General features: G+C 39.9%; 1 protein-coding gene across 1 annotated transcript in view; it reads right to left on the bottom strand.

The window, feature by feature from the left end:
- Positions 1–25,238, bottom strand: part of DDX10 (DEAD-box helicase 10) — a 366,232-nt gene that overhangs the window by 281,787 nt on the left and 59,207 nt on the right. Inside the window, exon 9 of the mRNA XM_058289407.2 lies at positions 24,052–24,136. Coding sequence (XP_058145390.1) covers positions 24,052–24,136 — 85 coding nt within the window. The remainder of the gene's footprint in view (positions 1–24,051; positions 24,137–25,238) is intronic.

Raw genomic sequence — 25,238 nt, 5'->3', positions numbered from 1 at the left:
TCCTCTTATTTCCTTCATGATATTCAAAAGAAATGTAATTTAAATGTGTACATTTTGGTTATTATAGCCCATGTTTGAAATAGGCCCACAGAGTAAATTAAAATCAATTTCAAAAGGTTTAAATGTTGAAACACATGTAATAAAAATTAACGAATGAATACAAAGGAAAAGTTCTACTTCTGGTTAAGATGTAGAAAGACACGAAAAACCTTCATTCAGCTGAAAACAAAAATTAACAGAAACAATAACAAAAAATTATACTTTTCTTTAAAGGCAAGGAGAACTATGGACTCAGAGTAATCTAAAGAAACTATTCTCCAAAGGAACTTCCTAGATAAGCAAGGGGTAGAGGATGTTTTCATACCCTGGGCCACTGGCTAAAGATCAGCACAGGGCAGGTAGAAGAGCAAGCCTGCCAGAAGTACTGTTTTTAATTTTGCTTGAATAAGAAAATAACCAGTCAAACTTTTGAAGAACCTGTGAGCACATGTGTAGAATTTAAATCTAGGGATCCCCAGGGCAAATATATTTATACAACATAATTTTTTTACATGGAAATTTTGTTAAGGAAGCAGAGACTGGAGCCAGGCCAGAAAGAAATCTCCTGGTTTCATGGTATACTAGTCTTGTAGTCTCAAGATTTCAAGGCCCTAACAGTTTTAGAATGTTTGGTCCCAAGTTGCCCTAGAGAGGTTTGACCGCATCGCCAAAGCCTTTGAAACTGGAGGTCAACTGAGCCCAACCAAAAACTTTAAGCAAATCTGAATTCAGCTTCCATAAGAGCAAAGAGATCAACCCTGTGCCTACAGAGAAGTTGGCAGCAGGACCAAAACAAAAACAAAAATAAAAAAACAAGAATGCTCTATTTAGACTTCTAGTTTGTTTTGTTTTGTTTTGAAGAAGCCACTAGAGGCCTCTAACCCAAAGTCAGTATATAAATGCATTACTTTCCCCACAGTGTGGGACATGACTCCTGGGAATGAGCCTCCCTGGCACCAAGAGATTACTACCAAGCACCAACTAGCAATGCAACTGGAAAAAGACTGAATAAAAGGGGGAGAAGGAAAGACAAATGAGTTTATATGGCTAAGAGACTTCAAAGAAGGTCATCCCAGAAGTAACATTTACACACATCTCAGTAGGATCTCATAGACTGACAAAGTAGATACTACCCCAAATAGTGGGGCTCCTGAGGGCTCTAGAGACACCCAGGACCTATGGTTATGGAAGATAGCTCAGGAGCTTGGTCCCTTGTCAGTGGGACCTACTTTGGAGTTTGTGCTCCCAAGCATGACAGAATTGGACACAGTTGTGACTTATCTATACATGCCTCTTCTGTCCCTTCTATTTGAACCTATAGTTGGTGCTGGAGTTGGTAAGGTGTACATTCAAGAAACTTGAATCTCTGGTTGTCTACGTGCCAGCCGGGCCCTGAGCTGCAGTAGAGTTGCAACATCTACACTCCAGTTCATTGGACTCATCCAGGACCACTAACAAGGAGGTGAAGACAGACAACCACCATACCAAGGAACTGAAAGAGCCTACAACTGCAAGCAAGAGAGTCCCACCCATCAGCCAAATGGGATCAAGGCCCCCTCTCAAATTTGAGGTAGAGTGGGCATCACCATCCCAGAATCCTCAGAATTGGGGAATAAAATATGGACTAGAATGGACTTACTGGTATTCTACCATAGAACTATTAAGATTCTAGTAATGGAAGAAATTATACCATTGATGTGGAAACAGTGGCCACTGAAGGTGCTGAAGTCAGGGAGAGGCAAAAAGAGGTGTAATATGGGGAGGATGGGCATTTTCAGGACTTGGAATTGTCCTGAATGACAATGCAACAACAGATATATATCCTGCCATATCCTACAGAATTGAGTGGGAGGGAGTGTAAACTATAATCCATGATTAGTGACAATGTACCAAATGTGTTCATCAATTGCCATGAATGTACCTCACTAATGAAAGAAGTTGTTAATGTGGGGAAGGGTGGGAGGTATGGGGTTTGGGGAGTGGGGCATATGGGAATCCCTTATGGTTTTTTGCATAACATTTTGTACAATCTGAGTATCTTTTTAAAAAATAAAAAATATATTTAAAAAATAAGTGAATAAACATTACTATTAAAAAAAAAAGCCACTAGAGAGTGGTCCTCACCCAGGGATAATTTTGCCCCAGGGGACACTTAGCAATATATTGAGACATTTTTAGCTGTCTCAACTGGGGTGGGGGGTGCTACTAGCAACAATGTGTAGAAGCAGAAAGACTGCTAAACATCCTATAATGGACAGGACGTCCCCAAAAGACATTAATGAAAGACATATAATTATTTAGTCCTAAATAATGCCAAGGTTGAGAAACCCAGTGCTAGAGAATTAAAATCACAATCTGGGAAGCGGACTTGGCTTAATGGATAGAGCGTCCATCTACCACATGGGAGGTCTGCAGTTCAAACCCAAGACCTCCTTGACCCGTGTGGAGCTGGCCCACGCACAGTGCTGATGTGCAGCAAAGAGAGCCATGCCACGCAGGGGTGTCCCCTGCATAGGGAAGCCCCACACGCAAGGAGTACACCCGTAAGGACAGCCGCCCAGCGTGAAAGCAAGTCCACCTGCCCAGGAGTGGCGCCACACACATGGAGAGCTGACGCAGCAAGATGAAACAACAAAAAGGGACACAGATTCCCAGGCCGCTGACAAGAATGGAAGCAGACACAGAAGAACATGCAGCGAATGGACACAGAGAACAGATAACTGGGGCGGGGGGGAGGGGAGAGAAATAAATAAAAATAAATCTTTAAAAAAATAAAATAAAATCACAACTGACATTAACTACCTCCAGACTAGATCAAACTGATAAGCCCATCAACCTAGCTGCTTCAATGAGGAAAGAACATTCTCTCTATTAATAAAAGAAGGGACAGAGGAACAAAGGGAAGCACAGAGGAAAGAGACAGATAAACATTATTTCAATTTCAGCTATTTTTTCACACGCAATGTCAGGTAGACAAATTCTAAATCACAGAAGGAGCAAGAGAATGTTATTCATAGTCAAGAGAAAAAGCAGTCAATGGAACAGATCCAGAGAGAAACTAGATGTTAGAATTACCAGACAGGGACTTTAACTCTGATAAACACCTCTTTTAAGATATCTACAAAAGAAAATGGATACAATGAATGAAAGATGGAAAATTTCCAAAAATATTTGGAGAACCAAAAGTAAATCCTAGAACTAAGAAATACAATATTTGAAATAAAAAATTCACTGGATGGGGCTGAGAACAACAGACTGGATACAAGAGAAGAAAAGTATCAGTGACCTTAAGGATGGATCAATAGACATCATCCAAATTGCACTGAAAGAAAAGGAGACTGAAAAAAAGTTAACAGAACAAGAAAACAGAACTTGAACAATATCATAAACAAGGTAGACCTAACAGACATATACAGAATGTTGCATACCAAATTAGTGAGTTACACATTCTTCTCAAATGTTCATAGATCTTTCTCCAGGATATACCAAATGTTAGGTCACAAAGCAGATCTCAATAAATATAAAAAGACTAAAATTATACAAAGCACCTTCTCAGATCACAATGGAACGAAATTGGAAATCAATAACAGATGGGAGAGGGGAAATCCGCAAATGTGTGAAGCCTGAACAACAAACTCCTAGTCAGTGGTTTGAAGAAGAAATTGTTGGAGAAATTAGTAAATATATTGAGATGAATAAAAACAAGAATACAACTTATCAAAAATTATGCAGCAAAGCCAGTGCTGAGAGGGAAATTATAGCCCTAAACACCTATATTGAAAAAGAAGAAAGAGCTCAAATCAAAGATCTAGGTATATAACAGGAGAAGCTAGCAAAAGAACACCAAACCATTCCCAAAGCAGAAAAAAAATAAAGATTAGAGCAGAAATAAATTAAGTTGAAAACAAAAAAATAATAGAGAAAAATCAACGAAACCAAAAGCTGGTTCTTTAAGAAGATCAATAAAATTGACAAACCCCTAGCTAGACTAACAGAGAAGAAAAGAGAGAAGATGCAAATAAATAGAATCAGATATGAAAGGGAGAAGTTATGACAGACCCCACAGAAATAAAAAGTATCATAAAAGGATATTATGCAAAATTGTATGCCAACTAGACAATCTAGATGTAATGGACAAATTCTTAGAAATGCACAACTACACTGACTCTAGAAGATATACAAGAACTCAACAAACCAACCACATTTGAAAAGATTGAATCAGTCATCAAAAATCTCCTAACAAAGCAAAGTCCAGGAACAAATGGCTTCACAGGTGAATTCTATGACACATTTTGAGAAGAATTAACACCAATCCTATTTAAACTCACCCAAAATACTGAAGAGAAGGGAAAATTACCCAACACATTTTATGAATCCAATATCACTCAAATACCAAAGCCAGATAAGATATTACAAGAAAATTACAGACCTATCTCTCTAATAAGCATGGATGCAAATTTTCTAAACAAAATACTTACAAATAGAATCCAGCATATCAAAAGACTTATACATCATCACCAAGTGGGATTTAATCCTGATATGCAAGGGTGGTTCAACATAAGAAAAGTCAATTAAAGTAAAATACCACATTAACGAATTGAAAGGGAAAAAAACACATGATCATCTCAATTGATGCAGAAAAGGAATTTGACAAAATCTAGCATCCCCTCGATTAAAAAAAATTTGAAAGACAGGAATAGAAGGAAAATTCCTCAATATGATAAAGGGATATATGAAAAACCCAGAGTCAACATCATACTCAATGGGGAAAGCTGGAAAGCTTTCCCTCTAAGACCAAGAACAAGACAAGGATGTCCACTGTCACCACTGTAATTCAACTAGAAGTTCAAGCTAGAACATTTTGACAAGAAAAAAATAAATAAGACATCCAAATAAGAAAATAAGGAAAACTCCCACTATTTATGGATGACATGATCCTATACTTAGAAAAGTCTGAAATGTTCACAACAAAGCTGCTTGAGCTAATAAACAAGTTCCACAAAGTGGCATGATACAAGTTTGACACGCAAACATCAGTAATATTTCTATACATTAGTATTGAACAATCTGAGGAGGAAATTTGGGGAAAAAATCCATTTACAATAGCAATAAAAATATTCAAATACCTTGGAATCAATTTAACCAAAGAAAAACAGGACTTTTATGCAGAAAACTATAAAACAATGCTAAAAGAAATCAGTGAAGACCTAAACAAATTAAAAGGCATTCCAAGTTCATGGATTGGAAGGCTAAATATCATCAAGATGTCAATACTAGCCAAAATAATTGGAAGAGTCGAAGCAATACCAATCAAAATTCCAACAGTCTAATTACAGAAATAAAAAAGGGAATTACCAAATTCATTTGGAAGGGAAAGTGCACCTAAATGGCCAAAAGCATTCTAAACAAGAAGAGTTATGTGGGAGGAATATCACTGCCTGATCTTAAAACATATTACAAAGCTACAGTGGTCAAAACAGCATGATCAGTGAAATAGAATTGAGAGTCCAGAAATAAACCCTCACCTCTACAGCTAAATGGTTTTAGACAAACCTACCACAGGCAAGGTAAAGGGACAAAACATTCTCTTCAACAAATGGTGGAGGGAGAACTGGATATCCATAACCAAAAGAATGAAAGAAGACCCTTATCTCACAAGAATTACCTCAAAATGGATCAAAGACCTAACTAAATATATAAGCCAGGATCGTAAACTACAAGAAGAAAATATAGGGAAAAACCTTGAAGATCTTGTGGTAGATGGTGTTTTCTTGGACCTTACACCAAAAGTACGAGTGAAAAATTTAAAAATAGTAAATGGTTCCATCTATTCAATATCTATTTCCCCCTCCCCTTGGGGCCCACAGTGACAGTCAATCTTCATTTCTTGAGGAGCCATGTTCAGTGTTGCAACAGTGTTGCAACAGTGTTGAGGGCTTGATTTGCTCAACTGCCCTAATGCCCTGGGAGCCACCCTTTTAGAATTGAACTGTAATATATGAATATAGAAAAATGAAATCTGTGCTTTGTGGCAAAATAGCTAAGATTTAGGGAATTTTTTTCTCCTGTGTTTTAGTTAATTGAAAGTAAAGGTTGATTTAAGTATTTGTTGTCTTAAAGTAAACACAAATGTCACCTTGTTTGAAAGCTATTGTCTCAATATCTGTACATCAGTTTCAGTAAATATGATATGAATAAGTTGAAAGATTATCACTGTGGAAGGGAAAAGGTTTTATAATGGATATGTGGGAGTACTGTATATTGTATATATGAATTACTGTGATCTAAGGCTCTTGTGAAGAGGAGCTCAATAATTAGGAAAAAAGAAAAGAAAAAGATAGGGTGTAGAATTTTTCCAAATCAATATGTATTCTATATCTAACCTTTAAACTCATCGCTATATTCCATTTTACTAGTAAGGGAACCTGACATTATATTGGGCTTCACTTTTCAGGAAGTTTTGGATCACAGAGTGGTTCAACTATGACAGCAGAGGAATACCGGCATGGGATGTTATTGACAGGCGATATATGGTTGACAGGGAGTTATACAGGGCATGTGTCCAGGGTGCATGGAAATGTTTGGATATACTCATAGTGGAAACAATTAAAAACAACAGCTGGGGGGGTACTGGGTTTCTGGCCGGGGCGGGGGGCTCTGTCGTGGTCCCTAGGGGAGCAGCGGCAGTCCCCCAGGTGCAACGGTAAGGACCAGGAAGGAACGAGGGTCCAACAGTGAGCCCCTGATACTAATGACTATGCTTGTGAGCCTATATGCCTGAAATAAGAACAAGGCCTAGAGCAGCACTGTGCCTAAGAGTTCCCTCCTGACAGCCTCCGTGTTACTCAAATGTGGCCAGTCTCGAAGCCAAACTCAGCATGTAAATGCAATGCCTTGCCCCCAGCATGGGACATGACACCTGGAGATGAGCCTCCCTGGCACCGAGGGATCACTACCAAGTACCAGCTGATGACGTAACTAGAAAATGACCTTGAATTAAAGGTTCAACGCGGACCAGCAAAATATCCCCATCCACATATAATAACAGGAGCTAAAAATGCTGTTTGACTTAAAGTAAGGGGGAAATGGAAAGGACAAATGAGTTTATATGGCTATGAGTCTCTAAAAAAGAGTCTGGAGGTTGTCAGAAGGATTGCCCTTATGCACACCTGAGCAGAGTCTCAGAGACAGATAAAGTAGATACAACCCCAGGCATTGGTCCTTTTGAAGGCTAAAGAGACCCACAGGTTCTATGGTCATGGCAGATGGGGTTCACTGCCATGCCAGTTGGCCCTTCTTTGGAGCTGGTGTTTCTGCGTGATGGAGCTGGACTCAGATGGGATCTCTTTTCACAAGCCTTTCATGCTACTTTACTGGAATTGTAGTTGGTGCTGGGGTTTAAGATATATCTAGCGTATTTGAATCTCTGGACTGACAGTATGATAACCAGGCCCTGAGCCTCAACAGACTTCAGCCCCTACACTCTGATTTATTGGACGTACCCCACTCAGCTAACATGGAGTTGAAGAATGTCAACCATCACACCATGGAGCCTAGAGTGCCTACAACTGAAAGCAGGAGGACTGTATCCAGTATCCACGTGGAATCTAAACCCCCTCTTGACATAGATGTGGAATGGACACAACCAAGCCAAGGTCCACAGGAAGGAGGAATACAGTAAGGATTAGAGTGGACTTAATGATACCCTATTCATGAACTATTGTGGTTAATAATCGAGAAAATGTGGCATTGGTGTGGAAAAAATGGCCATGGTAGCTGCTGGGTGCAGGGAATGGGAGGAAGAGATGAGATGTGGAGGCATTTTCGGGACTTGGAGTTTCCTGGGTGGTGCTCCAGGGACAATTGCTGGACATTGTATGTTCTCCCATGGCCCACTGGATGGAACGTGGGAGAATGTGGGCTATGGTGTGGACCACAGCACATGCGGTGCAGCGATGCCCAGAGATGTACTCACCAGATGCAATGGATGTGTCATGATGATGGGGGAGAGTGTTACTGTGGGGGGAGTGGTGGGGTGTAAAATTTTTTAAAAATGAATAAACTGAGTAGAATTTGGAAAAAAAAAAAAATAGTAAATGGGACCTCTCAAAATTAAACACTTTGCACCACAAAGGACTTTGTCAAAAGATGAACATGCAGCCAACTCAATGGAAGAAAATATTTGGAAATCACATATCCAATAAAATTTTTAATCCATGATATATAAATATATCCTACAACAAAACAATAAAAAAGACAAACTACCTGATTAAAAAACAAATAGATATTTGTCCAAAGAGGAAATTCAAATGGTAAAAAAACAACCAACACACGCACAGAAAAAGTATTCAACATCACTAGCAATTAGGGAAATGTGAATCAGCTACAAGAAGATATCATTTCACACCTATTAGAATGGCCACTACTAAAAAGACAGAGAACTACAAGCATTAAAGAGAATGTGGAGAGATAGGAACACTCATTCACTTTTGGTGAGAATATTGAGCGGTATAGCCCCTGTGGGCGACTGTTGGGCAATTCCTAAAGAAGTTGAATAGAGACTTCACATATGACCCAGCAATACCACTACTGGTTATATATCCAGAGAGCAGTGACATGAACAGATATCTATACACTGATGTTCATAAAGGTGTTGGTCATGTTTGCCAAAAGATGGAAAACTCCCGAGTATCCAGCAGCCAATGAATGGATAAACTGTGCTGTATACACACAATGGGATAGTATGCTACTGTTAAGAGGTAAGTCATGAAACATATGACAAACATGGATGAACCTGGCAAACATTATGCTGAGTAAAGCAAACGAGGCAAAAAAAGGCAAATATGGTATGACTGCACTATTATCAATTAAATATTTTGTATAATCTCATGGCATTAGCTTAAATATGGGTCACAAGAAAATAGGACAGAAAATGGAAAGCTGAGGGTTAACTTGTATAGAACTACAAAGGACGTGTGTTAATCTTAGGAAATGAATAGAAAAGGTGAAAGCACAACATAATGTTTGTAATTAGGAGTTCTATTATATGGGTATGACACTGGTTTAAAGAGAAATTCAAAGGCCATATGTATTACTGAAAGGAAAGGTAAAAAATGTAACATGGGACTGTATAGCATAGTAAAACCTCATGTGAAATATGAATATGGGAGGACTTCCAGGAAAATGGCAGAATAGAAAGACAAGGGATGCTCTTCTCCTCCAGAAAAATAGCTAGAGTAGACTGAAATAGCCTACAGTAAGATCTAGGGTTCAGAACACCAGGCAAAGGCTGGACACTACCCAGAGGAGAGAGAGAAAAAGGAGGGAAATCGAGATGACAGAACTATGAGTTGAAACCAGCAGCTACTGCTGCAGGCACCATACCCCACAATAAAGACACTTTAGAATTCTCAGGCCTCTGGGCCTGCAACTACAGACAAAGGGGGCTTCAGGGATCTTCCACTCCAGGAAAGAGAAGAGAGAGGAACACAGCCTAGGGCTGACTCAGCTTGACCTACAAATTTGGTCTGCTGTGTCCCACGAGCCTTTCCAGGCCAGGTGGGACCACATACTGGTTTGCCTTGGGAGCCAGCCCAGGAATGGAGAAATCCAACCCTCACAATATCCCTGTCTCCTAGTTGGCACTGACTGTTGAGGATGCCCCAGGAAAGGGGAGAGAAAAAGACACAGCCTAAGGCTGACTCAGCTTTTGACTCACTCAGCTTTGTCCCAAGAGCCCTTTCAGAGCATTGTTTGCCTTGGGAACCTGCAAGAAGCTACAGATACATGACCCTCCCAATCTCTTTCTCTACTAACTAGGACTGATTGTTGAGGACTCAGAGGGAAGTGGAAATATTTCCTGGCCAGGACAAGGGAAGGGGTTGCCAGAGAAGGCTAGAGAACTGTCACTGAGAAAGTCTGAATTACAAGGCTCCCAGCCTCCAGACAGGGAGTTCTATCACATTGATCCAGTCTGTGTTGCAATAAAAACACTCCCCACCAGGCACTGAAATGAGAGCTGCCAAAGATCACCACCTGCTGGCAGACCAAGGAACTGCATGTGAAAAAAATAAGTAGGAGAGGCTTTTTCTGGCCTCTACAACCTCCTTCTCCAAGGCTCTAGGAAGTGAGTCTACAATTAATTACTAGGTCCAGTACCAGTTTTGACAAACTACCACAGACAATCCTAACAATCCAGGTCAAACCAAAATAAAAAAAAAAAAGTAGTGGCCACACACAGCCTCCTGCCATTAAATGCCTACAAAAGAGAAAGAAATTGAGCATGAGTTAACTACATCCTATTCAGATGCCTAGACATCAGCAAAAAATTATGAGCCATACTAAGAAAATAGAAGACATGGCCCAAGGAAAGGAAAATATCAAAGCCGCAAAAGAGATGCAGGATTTGAGAGAACTAATCAGTGAGATGCGCACAAATTTCAAAATCAAATTAATGAGTTGAAAGACAAATGGTTAAAGAGATAAATGACATCAAGAAGACATTAAGCGAGTGCAAAGAACCTGAAATCCTGAACAGAAAAGTAACAGAGGTCACAGGAATAAAAGACACAATAGGTGACATCAAAACACAAGAAGGCATACAACAGCAGACTCAAAATGATAGAAAGAATAAGTCACACTGAAGCAGAACAGCTGAAATTGAAGAGAGAAAAGAATGGAAAAACTGAACAGGGGCTCAAAGAGTTGAACAACAACATAAAACACAACAACATACGTGTCATGGGAGTTCCAGAAGGAGAAGAGAAGGGAAAAGGGGTAAGGAGAGTATTTGAGGAAACCATAGCTGAAAATTTTACAACTCTCACAAAAGAAATGAACTTACACATCCAAGAAGCACACTTGTAAACAGCATATCAAAACTTTTGTGATGTATGTATCTTCAAAGAAATACAATTTACAAAAATTAGGGGGGTTGGGGAGTGGGTTATATGGGTTATATGGGAATCTCTTATGTTTTTTAATGTAACATTCTGTGTGATCACAAGTGAATTCTACCAAAAATTTCAAAAAGAATTAACATCAATCCTGTTTAAATTCTTATAAAAAAATTGAGGAGGAGGGAAAATTACCCAACACATTTTATGAAGCCAACCTCACCCTAATACCAAAGTCAGATAAAAATACTACAAAAAAAGAATATTACAGACCAATCTCCCTAATGAACATAGATGCAAAGATTCTCAACAAAATACTTGCAAATCGAATCCAACAGAATATCATAATACTTATACATCATGACCAAGTGTGATTTATTCCTGGCATGCAAGGCTGGTTCAAGGCATATATGAAAGACACACAACCAACATCATACTCAATGGGGGAAGGTTGAAAGCTTTCCCTATAAGATCAGGAACAAGACAAGGATGCCCAGTGTCACCACTATTATACAATATTGTACTAGAATTTCTAGCTAGGGCAATTAAACAAGGAAAGAAAAAAAAAAGGCATCCAAATACAAAAAGAGGAAGTAAAACTCTCACTGTTTGCGGATGACATAACCCTGTAATTAGAAAATCCTGAAGTATCCATGACAAAACTACCTGAGCTTATAAATGAGTTCAGGAAAGTAGCAGGATACAAGATCAACACGCAAAAATCAGTAACGTTTTTGTACATCAGTACTAAACAATCTGAGGAGGAAATCAGGGTCAAAAATTCCATTTTCAATACCAACAATAAGACTCAAATACCTAGGAACTAAGTAAATTTAAAAAGTACAGGACTTACATGCAGAAAACTATAAAACAATGCTAAAAGAAATTTTAAAAGACCTAAACAAAGGGAAAGACATTCCATGTTCATGGATTGGAAGAATACCATGAAGATGTCACTCTTACCCAAACTGATTTATAGATTCAATGCAATATCAATCAAAATTCCAACAGCTTACTTCACAGAATTAGAAAAGGAAATTACCAAACTCATTTGGAAGAGAATGTGCACACAAATAGTGAAAAACATTCTAAAAAAGAAGAGCGATGTGGTAGGAATTTCACTGCCTGACCTTGAAACATATTACAAACCTATAGTGGTCAAAACAGCATCGTACTGGCATAAAGATATGCACAGCAATCAATGGAATAGAATTGAGAACCCAGAAATAAGCCATCACTTATACAGTCAAACGGTTTTTGACAAATCTACGAAGTTGATGATAACAGGACAAAACATTCTGTTCAACAAATGGTTCTGGAACAACTGGATATCTATAACCAAAAGAATTAAAGAGGACCCCTATCTCATTCCTTATACAAGAATCAATACAAAATGGACAAAGGACCTAAATATAAAAACCAGGACCATAAAACTACTAGAAGAAAATCTAGGGAAACATCTTCAAGACCTTGTAGTAGGTGGTTTCTTGGACCTGACACCTAAAGCAAGTATTTATTAGTCAGGGTTCTCTAGGGAAACAAAATCAACAAGAGATATCTGTCAATAGCATGCGATTCTATAAGAGTCTCTCACACAGGGGTGGAGATGCACAAGTCCAGGTTCCACAGGAAGGCTGCAACCAGGGGCTGCAATGAAAGTCCAATGAAGGTTCTTGAAGAGTTCTGGAAGAGGTTGGCTGTCCGAAGACGAGCTGGGCAATTTGCTGGAATCGCTTCCCCTTTTAAGGCATTCAACTGACTGGGTTAAGCATCACTCATTGCTGATGGCAATCTCCCTGACTGATGTAATTATAACCAGCTACCTATGATTTACCACTGCAATAAAGTCAATGGTGACTAAAGTCCATAAATGCCCTTGTATTACAGTTAGCCCACTGCTTGCTTGACCAAACAACTGGGCACAATTATCTGGCTGAGCTGACACATAGCCTAACCATCACAGTCCACCCCTTGTCAACTCAGCAACCATACACATTACCTTAAAACCATACTTAGTCTCTAAGTAAAAATAACAACAGACATGTATATATATTTCTGCCTAACAATGTTCAACTCTCCTGCGTACAACTGGAAACGCATAATTCCATATAAAACAGGGTGCCAAGTTCTTGGGTAATATTCACTTTCAAACTTCACATCTCAAATGTTATGACATGAAATGGACACAATTTGTTAGATGATAAGGGGAAAGTTTGGTGAAGAAGACAAAGAAATTCATGTTGTGTACATATACAATCATCATCATAATGAAACAAGGAAGAAAGATTCATGACCATTATAGCCCTTGGTTCTGTAACTGGTCATGTGGTCAAAGTTCTTATTTATTACTACCTTTTTCCACTACCCATTCCATGTTTCCATTGCCCTCAGCAAGCACTTCAGCTGGCCATGGTTCTTTGCCTGCTGGGGTGACCCAAACTTTCATTCCTGAAGATTCTGGGCCGTTGTCAGTCCTGCTTGGATTGGGTTGTTGCAATTTTCCATTGACTTTAATCATAGGACATGGCAGTACTAGGAGATACCCTAGAGGATCTCTTATATTCCAGGCAAACTCTTCTTTACCCCCATTATGTAGATGCAGTCATATTTCCCCTTGATAGTCAGGATCAATCACCCCAGCCAGTACAGTAATGCCCTTCTTTGACTCTAGATTCAGAGGTAAGAGGAGCCCAAAGTGACCAGGTGGCAGTTTTAACTTCCAGTTCAATGGAATCGTTGTTGTGTTCCCTGGTGACACCACTCCTCCTTTTGGGACTAAAACCTGTAGACCAGCAGAGTTTGAGGTTGCAGGGACAGGAAGCAAAAATTATCTTAGTAGGTCACTAGGGGTAATAGTAAGTGGTGCCACTCCCATATCCACCCCTTGATTGCTGGACCCATGGATCCTGGTTATGGGAGAAAGAGCACCATAGAGTGGATGCTGATTTAAAGCATACACAGCCTCCTGGAGAACACTGTCCCAGCGCTGCAAGGTATTGCCACCTAGCTGGCACCATAATTGAGTCTTCAAAAGGCCATTCCACCCTTCTATCAAACCAGCTGCTTCAGGGTGATAGGGAACATGGTAAGACCAGTGAAATTCCATGGGCACACGCCCATTCCTGCACATCATTTGCTATAAAATGGGTTCCTTAATCAGAAGCAACACTGCCTGGAATGCCATGGTAGTAGATAAGACATTCAGGTAAGTCCACGGATGGTAGTTTTGGAATAAGCATTACATGCAGAAAATGCAAACCCAAATCCAGAGCACATATCTATTCCAGTTAAAACAAATCACTGCCCCTTCCTGGTAGAAGTGGCCCAGTGTAGTCAACCTGCCACCCAGTAGTAGGGTGGTCATCTCAAGGAATGGTGCCATATCGGGGGCTTAGTGTGGGTCTCTGCTGCTGGCAGATTGGGCATTCAGCAGTGGCTGTAGCGAAGTCCGTGTTACTGAGGCCATGCATAACCTCCATCCCTACCTCCATGGCCACTCTGTTCATGAGCCCACTGAGCAATGACAGGAGCAGATGGGGAAAGAGGTTGGGCATTAGCCACAGAGCAGGTCATCTTATCCACTTGATTATTAAAATCTTCCTCTGCTAAAGTTACCCTCTGGTGAGTATTCACATGGGACACAAAAATTTTCATGTTTTTTGCCCACTCAGAAGGGTCAAACCACACACCTCTTCACCAGACCTCTTTGTCACCAATTATCCAATCATGTTTCTTCCAATTCCCTGACCATCCAGCCAAACCATTGGCAAGAGTCCATGAATCAGTGTACAAACATACCTCTGGTCATTTCTTCCTCCGAGCAAAATGAACAACCAGGTGCACTGCTCGAAGTTCTGCCCACTGGGAGGATTTGCCCTCATCACTATCCTTCGGGGATGTCCCAGAAAGGGGGCTGCAGTGCTGCAGCTATCTACTTTTGGGTGGTACCTGCATATCGTGCAGAACCATCTGTAAACCAGGCTCAAGTTTTTTCTTCCTCAGTCAACTGATTATAAGGGATTCCCCAAGAGGCCAAAGCTGTGGGCTGGGAAAGAGAAGATAATACGGCAAGGGTGGTGAACATGGGCATTTGGGCTACTTCATTATGTAACTTACTCGTGCCTTCAGGACCGCTCGAGCCCTATCTCATGTATACCACTTCCACTTTTTTACAGAGTGCTGCTGTGCATGACCAACTTTATGGTTTGGTGGGTCAGACAATATCCAGCTCATGATAGGCAACTCAGGTCTCATGGTAACTTGATGGCCCATGGTTAAGCATTCAATTTCTACTAAGGCCCAGCAGCAGGCCAAAAGTGGTTTCTCAAAAGGGAAATAGTTATCTGCAGAGGATGGCAGGGCTTTGTTCCAAAATCCTAAGGGTCTGCGTTGTGATTCTTCTACAGGGGCCTGCCAAAGGCTCCAGACAGCATCTCTATTTGCCATGGAAATTTCCACGACCATTGGATCTGCTGGATCATAGGGCCCAAGTGGTAGTGCAGCTTGCACAGCAGCCTGGACCTGATGCAGAGCCTCTCCTTGTTCCAGTCCCCAATCAAAACTAGCAGCTTTTCTGGTCACCCAGTAAAAGGACGAAGTAGCATACCCAGATGAGGAGTGTGTTGTCTCCAAAACCCAAAGAGATCAACTAAGCGTTGTGCCTCTTTTTTGGTTGTAGGAGGAGCCAGATGCAACAGCTTATCCTTCACTTTACAAGGGATATCTCGACATGCCCCTCACCACTGGACACCTAAAAATTTTACTGACGTGGAAGGACCTTATATTTTAGTTGGATTTATCTCCCATCCTCTCTCACGCAAATGCCTTACTAATAAGTCTGGAGTCTTTGCTACTTCTTGCTCACTAGGTCCTATCAACATGATATCATCAATATGATGGACCAGTGTGATGTCTTGTGGGAGGGAGAGACTATCAAGATCCCTGTGGACAATATTATGACATAGGTTTGGAGAGTTGATATACCCCTATGGCACAACAGTGAAGGAATACTGATGGCCTTGCCTGCTAAAAGCAAACTGTTTCTGGTGGTCCTTACTAAAAGCAATCGAGAAAAAAGCATTTGCCAAATCAACAGCTGCATACCAGGTACCAGAGGACATGTTGATTTGCTCAAACAATAATATCACATCTGGGACAGCAGCTGCAATTGGAATCACCATCTGGTTAAGTTTACGATAATCTACTGTCATCCTCCAAGATCCATCTGTTTTCTGCACAGGAAAAATAGGAGAGTTGAATGGGGATGTGGTGGGAATTACCACCCCTGCATCCTTCAAATCCTTGATGGTGGCACTAATTTCTGCAATCCCTCCAGGAATCCAGTATTGCTTTTGGTTTACTATTTTGCTAGATAGGGGCAGTTCTAGTGGCTTCCGTTCGGCCTTTCCAACCATAACAGCCCTCACTCCACAAGTTAGGGATCCAAGGTGGGGATTCTGCCAGTTACTGAGTATGTCTAGTCCAATTATGCATTCTGCAACTGGGAAAATAACCATAGAATGGGTCTGGGGATCCACTGGACCAAATGTGAGATGGACCTGAGCTAAAATTCCATTAATCATCTGACCTCCATAAGCACCTACTCTGACTGGTGGAACACAGTGACATTTTGGGTCTCCTGGATTTAATGTCACTTCTGAGCCAGTGTCTAATAATCCCCGAAATGTCTGATCATTTCCTTTTCCCCAATGAAGTTACTCTGGTAAAAGGCCATTGATCTCCTTGGGGAAAAGTGGAAGATTAACAGCATAAATTTTGGGCCATTTAACAGGATCCTTCCCCAAGGAGGCCTGGCCACCTCCTCATTCAAAGGGTTCTGGGTTTGCAAACTGTCTCAAGTCTGGGAATTGATTAAGGGGCTGTGATTCTCTGCATCTGTAATTTGAGTTAGGGTTTTATTCGCTCAACCCAGAACTTTTCTGTTTATACAGATCCGGAAAAAATTTAGTAGACTGCCCATTTCTTTCACTGCTAGGTACCCCATGACGTATTAGCCAATGCTATATATAACTCCACATGACTCAGACTCTTTTGGGTGCTTTTTGAATCTGCCTTTCATTGTGGTAGCCACATCCACCTTGACTTTGGCGATTAACTGCTGATACTTGACTTTTACCAGACAGCATCCAATCATCCCCATAATGTTTAAGGATTCTAATTCCATCACAACCCTCCCTACAGTAATATCTAGACTACAGAGAAGAGCAACCACAGAGCATGGAGTCAGTCTTACAAATTTATTCCTCACAGTCCTGGTTAAAGGTGTGTCCTCTGGACATTCCTAGGGTGGGTGGGCAGCTCTCAAATGGTAAATCCATTCCAGCATTCCATTCTCCCTAAGCCTTTGAATTCCCTCTTCTACTGTGTACCAGGGCAAATCAGGCATCTCAATCTCAGACATGCTAGGCCATCTTTTGGCCCATGTTTCAATCAGCCACCCAAACAAACTGTTAGAGTCCTTTCTAACCCCTTGAGCTACTGCATTGAATCCATAATTTCTGCTTAGTGGGCCCATATCCATAAATTCGGCCTGATCCTACTTTATATTCCTTCCACCATTATCCCATACCCTTAGTATCCATTCCCACACATATTCCCGATTTGTCAATGTAAGTTGGAAAACTCATGTGGTTCTTTCTGAGTATACCTTACTTCCTCATGGGTCACACTTTGTATTTCACCTTTGGAGGCTTGTTGTGAATTTAGTCTAGTAATAGGTCTCAAAGACAAGAAAGGAGGAAGGGGTGGGTAAGGGAAAGGATGAGAAATGCCTTGCAAGCTACTGACCTCAGGGCCTTCCCTTGCATTTTCTTCTGGTAAGACAGAATTAATCTCTTCAGGTAGGGGTTAGAAGGCAGCTTCCGCAGGGCAGACTGGAGGCTTGGCAGTGCATGCTGGAGTTTGGTTGGTAACCACCTCAGGGCTGGAGGTTGTTTAAGGCTCCCTGGGTCAGGCTGGAGGCTGGATGATACATGGTTGACAAGGTGTGGTCTGGACAGGGTAGGCCATGGCAGGCTTATCTGGTAAAGTCTCAGGGCTCCAAGGTCTCCATCAATATCATTATCATCCCATATGTGTCCATATGGGAGGCATTTATATTTCTTCTTTGGACAAATGGCTATTCAAGTCTTTCCAATCAATGCCTTCAACTACAGAAATTCTGTGGGATTGAGACTTCAGTTTCCTTTGTAATTCTGCTACTCATACAATGAGAGTCTGAGTTTGGTTCTCAGATGTTTCGAGCCTGTGGCTACATGCGACAAGATTTTCTTTCAGAGCATCATCCATTGGGTGTTTAAGTTTCAAATTTGAAGGCTTTAACTCATCTCTTTCTTTTGTAACAGTATCCAGAGTATCCAGGAGGAGCCAGCCAACATCATCATATTGTGTAACTCCCCAACACTCTGTTAAGATATTGAAAACTCTCATCCAGATCCTTGCTTCTTATAAGAGTGGAAGCAAGGGAATCCAATGATGCTATTTTGCGTGTCTCAATTGCTAACTCACGCCATTAACTGTTAGCAGCCTCTTCGTTACTGGAAAGGGAGTCATCAGTACCCTGAGTCCAATTAAAGTAGAAAGACAGGGAAACGGACTTTGGCCCAGTGGTTAGGGCGTCCGTCTACCATATGGGAGGTCCGCGGTTCAAACCCCAGGCCTCCTTGACCCGTGTGGAGCTGGTCATGCGCAGTGCTGATGCGCGCAAGGAGTGCCGTGCCGCGCAAGGAGTGCGCCAGTGAGGAAAGCCGCCCAGCGTGAAAAGAAAGAGCAGCCTGCCCAGGAATGGCACCGCCCACACTTCCCATGCCGCTGACGACAACAGAAGCGGACAAAGAAACAAGACGCAGCAAATAGACACCAAGAACAAGACAACCAGGGGAGGGGGGGATATTAAATAAATAAAAATAAATCTTTAAAAAAAAAAAAAAAAAGTAGAAAGACAACTGCAAAACTCCCAGAACCACCTCAGACACCCCATGTTTAAGACTCTGTTCCTCAAGAACCACCCCACTCTCAGTACCAAGTTGCATTAGTCAGGGTTCTCTAGGGAAACAGAATCAACAAGAGATATCGGTCAATAGTGTAAGAGTCTCTCACGCAGCCATGGGGATGCACAAGTCCAGGTTCTGCAGGCAGGATGCAACCAGGAGTTGCAATGAAAGTCCAATGAGGGTTCTTGATGAGTTGTGGGAGAGGTTGGCTGTCCAAAGATGAGCTGGGAAGTTCTCTCTCAATGCTGGAATCACTTCCCCTTTCAAGGCATTCAACTGACTGGGTTAAGCATCATTCATTGCTGATGGCAATCTCCCTGACTGATGTAATTATAACAAGCTACCTATGATTTACCACTGCAATAAAGTCAGTGGTGACTAAAATCCATAAAAACCCTTGTATTACAGTTAGCCCAGTGATTGCTTGACCAAACAACTGGGTACAATTACCTGGCCGAGTTGACACAGTAGCCTAACCATCACAATGTGCAACAAAAGAAAAAAATAGATAAATGGGACCTTTCAAAATTAAACACTTTTGCACCTCACAGGACTTTGTAAAAATGGTGAAAAGGCAAGCCAACTCAATGGGAGAAAATACTTGGAAATCACAGATCTAATAAGGGTTTAATATCCAGGATATACAGAGAGATGTTAGAACTCAACAATAAAAAGTCAAATGACCCAATTAAAAATTGGGCAAAAGACTTATATAGACATTTGTCCAAAGAAGAAATACAAATGGCAAAAATCACATGAAGAAATGCTCAACATCACTAATGATTAGGAAATATGCAAATCAAAACTACAATGAGATATCATTTCACACCTATCAGGATGGCCACTATTAAAAAGACAGAGAAATCCAAAGTGTTGGAGAGGATGCAGATATAGGAACACATATTCACTGTTGGTGGGAATGCAGAATGGTACAGCCACTATGGAGGACTATTTAGCAGTTCCGTAAGAAGTCGAATTTAGACTTCCCACATGATCCTGCAATACCACTACTGGGTATATACCCAGAAGAAATAAGAGCAGTGACACAAACAGACACATACACGCCTACGTTCATTGTGACATTATTCATGATTGTCAAAAGTTGGAAACAACCCAGGTGTCCATCAACAGAAGAATTGATAAACAAACTGTGGTCTATTCACACGATGGAATATTACACAGCTGTAAGAAAAAATGAAGTTGTAAAGCATATGACAACATGGATGAACCTTGAGGACATTATATTGAGCAAGGCAAGCTAGACACAAAAGGACAAATACTGTAGGATTACATTACTATGAACCAAACATATTGTTTAATATACCGCATGATTCAAAAGCAATGTATAGGTATCCAGTACATGTAATTGAAAAGTGTATGTTTTTATTCAACTGTGTTCTCATTTTAGCTTTTAACTATTTATATTTTCAATTATTAAATGTACAAAATAAAGTTAAAAAATAAACACAAAAACATATGACTATGGGTAATACTGCATATAAGACTGTTTTTATCTGAAACTGAACAAATGTATGTTAATGTTATAAGACATTACTATCAGGAAAAAAAAAATTATGCTAAATGAAAGAAACCAAACAAAGTACTACATACTGTATGATACCATTTATATAAAATGTAAATTTAAATCAATTTATAAAGATGAAATTAGATTAGTGGTTATGTAGGGCTGAGGAAGGAAAGAGTGATTAAGAGGTGACTGCGAAGGAATGTAGAATTCAATTAATTCTAAAATTTTTTGTGGTGATAAATGCACAATATTGTGATTACACTAAAAATCATTGATTATACACTTTGGATAAATTGTAAGGTATGTGAATATATGTCAATAAAACTGCTTTAGAAAAATAGTACTTACCTTAAAAATATATATAGTTTAAAAATAAATACCACCACCTTATAAAATTTTAAGTATGGATTAAATGAAACAAATGATCCTGTAATACACATTTTACCTGATAGTCCCAAAAGGTTTTGTATGATCATCAAAAAGCCAGCACAGCAATCAAAAGTTGTTATCTACATTTAATATTTCACTGAATGAAAGGTCATACCCCCAAGTAATGTTGTATCGCAAGTCATACTGAACCATATGCATATACTTACAGTTTGGCAAATTTACCTTAGCAAGCATCTCCAAACCAATGCCCCTCATTTCAAAGATGAGGGCACACAGATCAAAATATGATATCCTGAGGCACACTAAGCTCACTAGAGTAGAGGCTGATCACCCCCACTTTCGGGGCAAAGGACTCAGCATATAGTTGTACTCAGGGCTAAGATTACAGAGAAAGGACACACAGATACATTATAAAGAAGAAAGACAGAGTCCTAAGCAGGCTTCCTTATGTTTTGTCACTCCCAGGAGGGGGCACATAGAGTACACTCTTCCCCTAGCAACCAAATGTGCAACAAGGTATGCAATGTTTCTGACCAAGGTTTTCACTAGGGATTGCAAATAGGCACCTTCTCCCTGACATGTACCAAAATTCCAGACTCCCATAAGGATACAGGTATTCAGCATAAACCATAGAGATTGCACAGTATAGGCACAGTGAGTCACTCTTACCATTTAGGGAATGACACCAGCTAAAGTTCTCAGATGTCAGGCTTATAAGCAGGCCTTTATAGGACAGCAGTCTCATACTGCTATGTTAACTACTTGTGCAGTGCAAAACAGAGGTGTCCTAGTACAGGGCCATTAGAACTAAGCTATACCCCCTACCACTATGCCTAACATATAGGAAGTGCTCAAGAAACATGCAGCATGTGAATTATACCAAATGTACTGCACTAATGTAAGGTGGATGTAGTAGTTTGATATTATTGATGAATTCCAAAAAGAAATATTGGATTATGTTTGTAATCTGATCTGTACCTGGGCATGATTGAGTTATGATTAGGGCACTGAGTCCCCACCCCTTGGTGGGTGTGAACTCACAGATAAAAGGCATGGCAAAGAACAGAGTTGAGGGTTTTTAATGTTGGAGTTTTGATGTTGGAGTTTGATGCTGAAAGATCCAGGAAGTAAGCTCACAGAGGAAAGAGAAGCCAGTCCCAGGAAGAAAAGAACCTTGAACCCAGAGAAAAGCAAGCCCCAGGAACATAGAAACCCAAGAAGCCTGAACCCTCACAGACATTGGCAGCCATCTTGCTCCAAACAGACTTTGGTGAGGGGAGTAACTTATGCTTTATGGCCTGGTATCTGTAAGCTCCTACCCCAAATAAATTCCCTTTATAAAAACTGACCAATTTCTGGTATTTTGCATCAGCACCCCTTTGGATGACCAAAATAGTGGGTGTTAATAATAAAGTGGTATATGGGAGTTCTGTATTTTATGCGTGATTTTTGTGTAAACCTACAACTTGCCTAATAAAAAAAATTAAAAATTAAAAACATCAAAAACATACACTGTACAAACACTATCATTCTTAAGAAATGTACCTATTTTTTAAAGGATGTGCCTATTTTCCAGCTATTTCCACATACCTACCAGGAACCAACCTTGTCTTACACTTGCAATAAATCTCTATCCAGAAATGTCACTACTTTATGTCTCCCCTACATAGCCAAGAAAATTTCCTTCACTTTAAAAATCTGCTAGACTCCCAGTCATGGAGAAAAACATCTACAATCAGCAGCAGAATGCTTGTTTATGTTATTTCTATTCTAATATTTATGCTAACATAAACCCAACAATTCCATCTCAGAAAAAGGTACACAGTTCACATAAATCCTATCATGTATACCAAAGCCTCATTTCAAATACCAATTATTTGGAACTGCTAATAATCAGGAGAGTATTAATAGCTAAGTTGATACTTAAATTTTATCACCAAGTTCTTTCTGTTAGAAGTATTTATATCTGAAGCCAAGAACTAACAATTAAGAATGGGCATTTGGATCTAAAGATCCTGCCATCCCCAGGAAATCCTTAAACAAAAGTTGGTGGCTTGAAATCAGAAGCAACTGTTGGTCCCATTAGAACAGTTGTCCTATGGGGTTTCCTCCATCATTAATCATCAATATCTTCTTAAAATCCATATTACAAATACCAGTTCATCCAGTTGTGGTGAGAAAGAAAATGGGAAGGTAAAACCCAAAGATATAGTCCATCTATGGCTAATCACTATTAATCATAGTCCTGTATGATTAATATCTAATTTACCTCCAATTTTTAACTATTATAAAAATCAGTAAAATGAACATCTGTACCAAAACTTGATTCACCTCTGTTTTCTTAAGACCAATTTCTGGATGTGGACTTACTGAGTCTTTTAAGACTCTTTTAAGACTTTCACTAAGTATTAGCAAATGGTATCCAGAAAGATGTTAACCATTTACAATTCTACCAGCAGAATGGATCTCCCAAGTTCAATGCAATCTCAATAACTTTGTTACAGTTTGTTGGCTTTTTCATTTATTCAGATACCTTTCTATGTCAGTTAGTCCCAAATAACTATGATTTTGCTATATTCTTTTCCAGACAGTTTCCCAACTGCTCTTGAGCAAATATAGATCTTTTATTCGGGGTGGAAAGGGTGGGTGGAACACAGAAAGAAGAGGAAATGCCCACCAGTGCCTCCAATTCCTGTAACAGAAAAAAAAAAAGGCAAAGAGAGAAACCATGCCTCCATACAACATAGAGGTTAAGCACAAAAGATCTAGATGAGAAGATCAGACTGCCTAGACTCAAATTCTGGCTCTGCAGATCATGGAATGAACTGTTTACCTGCTCTAAGACTCATTTTCCTCATCTGAAAATAGGGATAACAGTCCTATACATCACTGAGGGATCACTGGGATTCAATGAGATGATGCTCAAGGCACAGCTCTTGTGAAAAGTTTAGTAAAGGAAGAAAGATAAAAAGCTAAAAAAATGCTCTTAGGATTTTCCTGGATTTCTCTCATCAAGTGTCGCCGTAATAACTTCTCACAGCTGTTATTAGTGGCTATTAAGCCACATCACAAAAGGCCAAACCAGCATTCACTTACCTGAAATCTCCATTCTTTGTCTGCAGTTGGGGAAAGCATGTTTTGTTATTCAAGTAGCACCAAAAGCAAAGAAACGGGCCAGCACACCTACCTGGCTGTTCTACCTGCTCTGTGAATATATGTGTTGGCATCCTCTGGACAATCAAACTGAAGAACCCAATTTACAGCTGGAAAATCTATACGGAAGGAATGTCAAGTTTCAAGATGTCATTTACAAGATCTGCCCTGCTGAGCTATTTTTAATTTACAATATTACTTGCCAAGACTTTCAGCCACAAACTGATAGATATCATCTGTGAACACTATAAAAAATAAAATTAATTGCATATACCAAGAGTTAAACATTTCTCTCCTTTGACAAAGTAAACTGAAACTAATGAGTGTTTGAATGTGAAAATTTCTTCATATCTGACACAGAAGAGACAGATTGCTTTGTGTCAGAAAAATAATGAAATAACGCTGATATTTATTACAAAAAGAGCCACTTCTCATTGGCTCCTAGTGAACTACAAAACTGATTTCTAAATTTAAATTTAAATGAAAGTTTACTTTTCCTGCTACTCTGATCTCCTGTCAACTTAATGGTATCTTTCAAGCTCTCCCTCTCTCTTTCCTAGCAATAATTAATGCATACATATTTCTGGCTACTGCAGTTTCCCTTTATTTCCAGAGAATCCTACTCTTATCTCCTTAAAAGAACTACCTGTCATCATTTATAGATTTTGCTGGAAGAATTTCAGATTAATTTCTATCAGAAAAAAAAAGGCTGATCATCAAAACTTTCACTAAGTCATACAATCTATTCAAAAGAGTTAAATTTTAGTATGGTGGGGCAAGAAAAACAGAACAGAGATATACAGAATAATTCTCTCTCCCTCTCTCCTCACTATGTTGAAGTATTCGGGCACCTCAGAAGGTAGGACATGTTTCAGGGCTGTAAACAGGAAGAGCAGACAGCAGCTTTTAGGCTCTCACAGGTGTCCTCCCTGAAGCTGGGCCTTAAGTCCCCTAATGGAGACCAAAAGTCTTATTCTGGAGAAAGGCTTCAAACCTTCTGAGAAAGCACTATAAAGCCTTCTCACAATTTATAGTGCAATTATCATCAATCAATAGTAACAGCACAAAAGATGAAGATATTACAGAAATTTTCATTCACCCCAACACATATGCTTAACATTAGTCATCTTTATGACGAATTTACTTATTTTTCTCTTGTAAAATAGGAGAAAAGAAGAAAGCCCTGAGTCTCCTTGAATTCCCAAAATATACTTATTTATA

This window comes from Dasypus novemcinctus, chromosome 27 (assembly GCF_030445035.2).
Source record: "Dasypus novemcinctus isolate mDasNov1 chromosome 27, mDasNov1.1.hap2, whole genome shotgun sequence".
Lineage (NCBI taxonomy): Eukaryota > Metazoa > Chordata > Mammalia > Cingulata > Dasypodidae > Dasypus > Dasypus novemcinctus.
The sequence above is the reverse complement of the archived record's forward strand: the minus strand, read 5'-3'. Positions and strand labels throughout refer to the sequence as shown.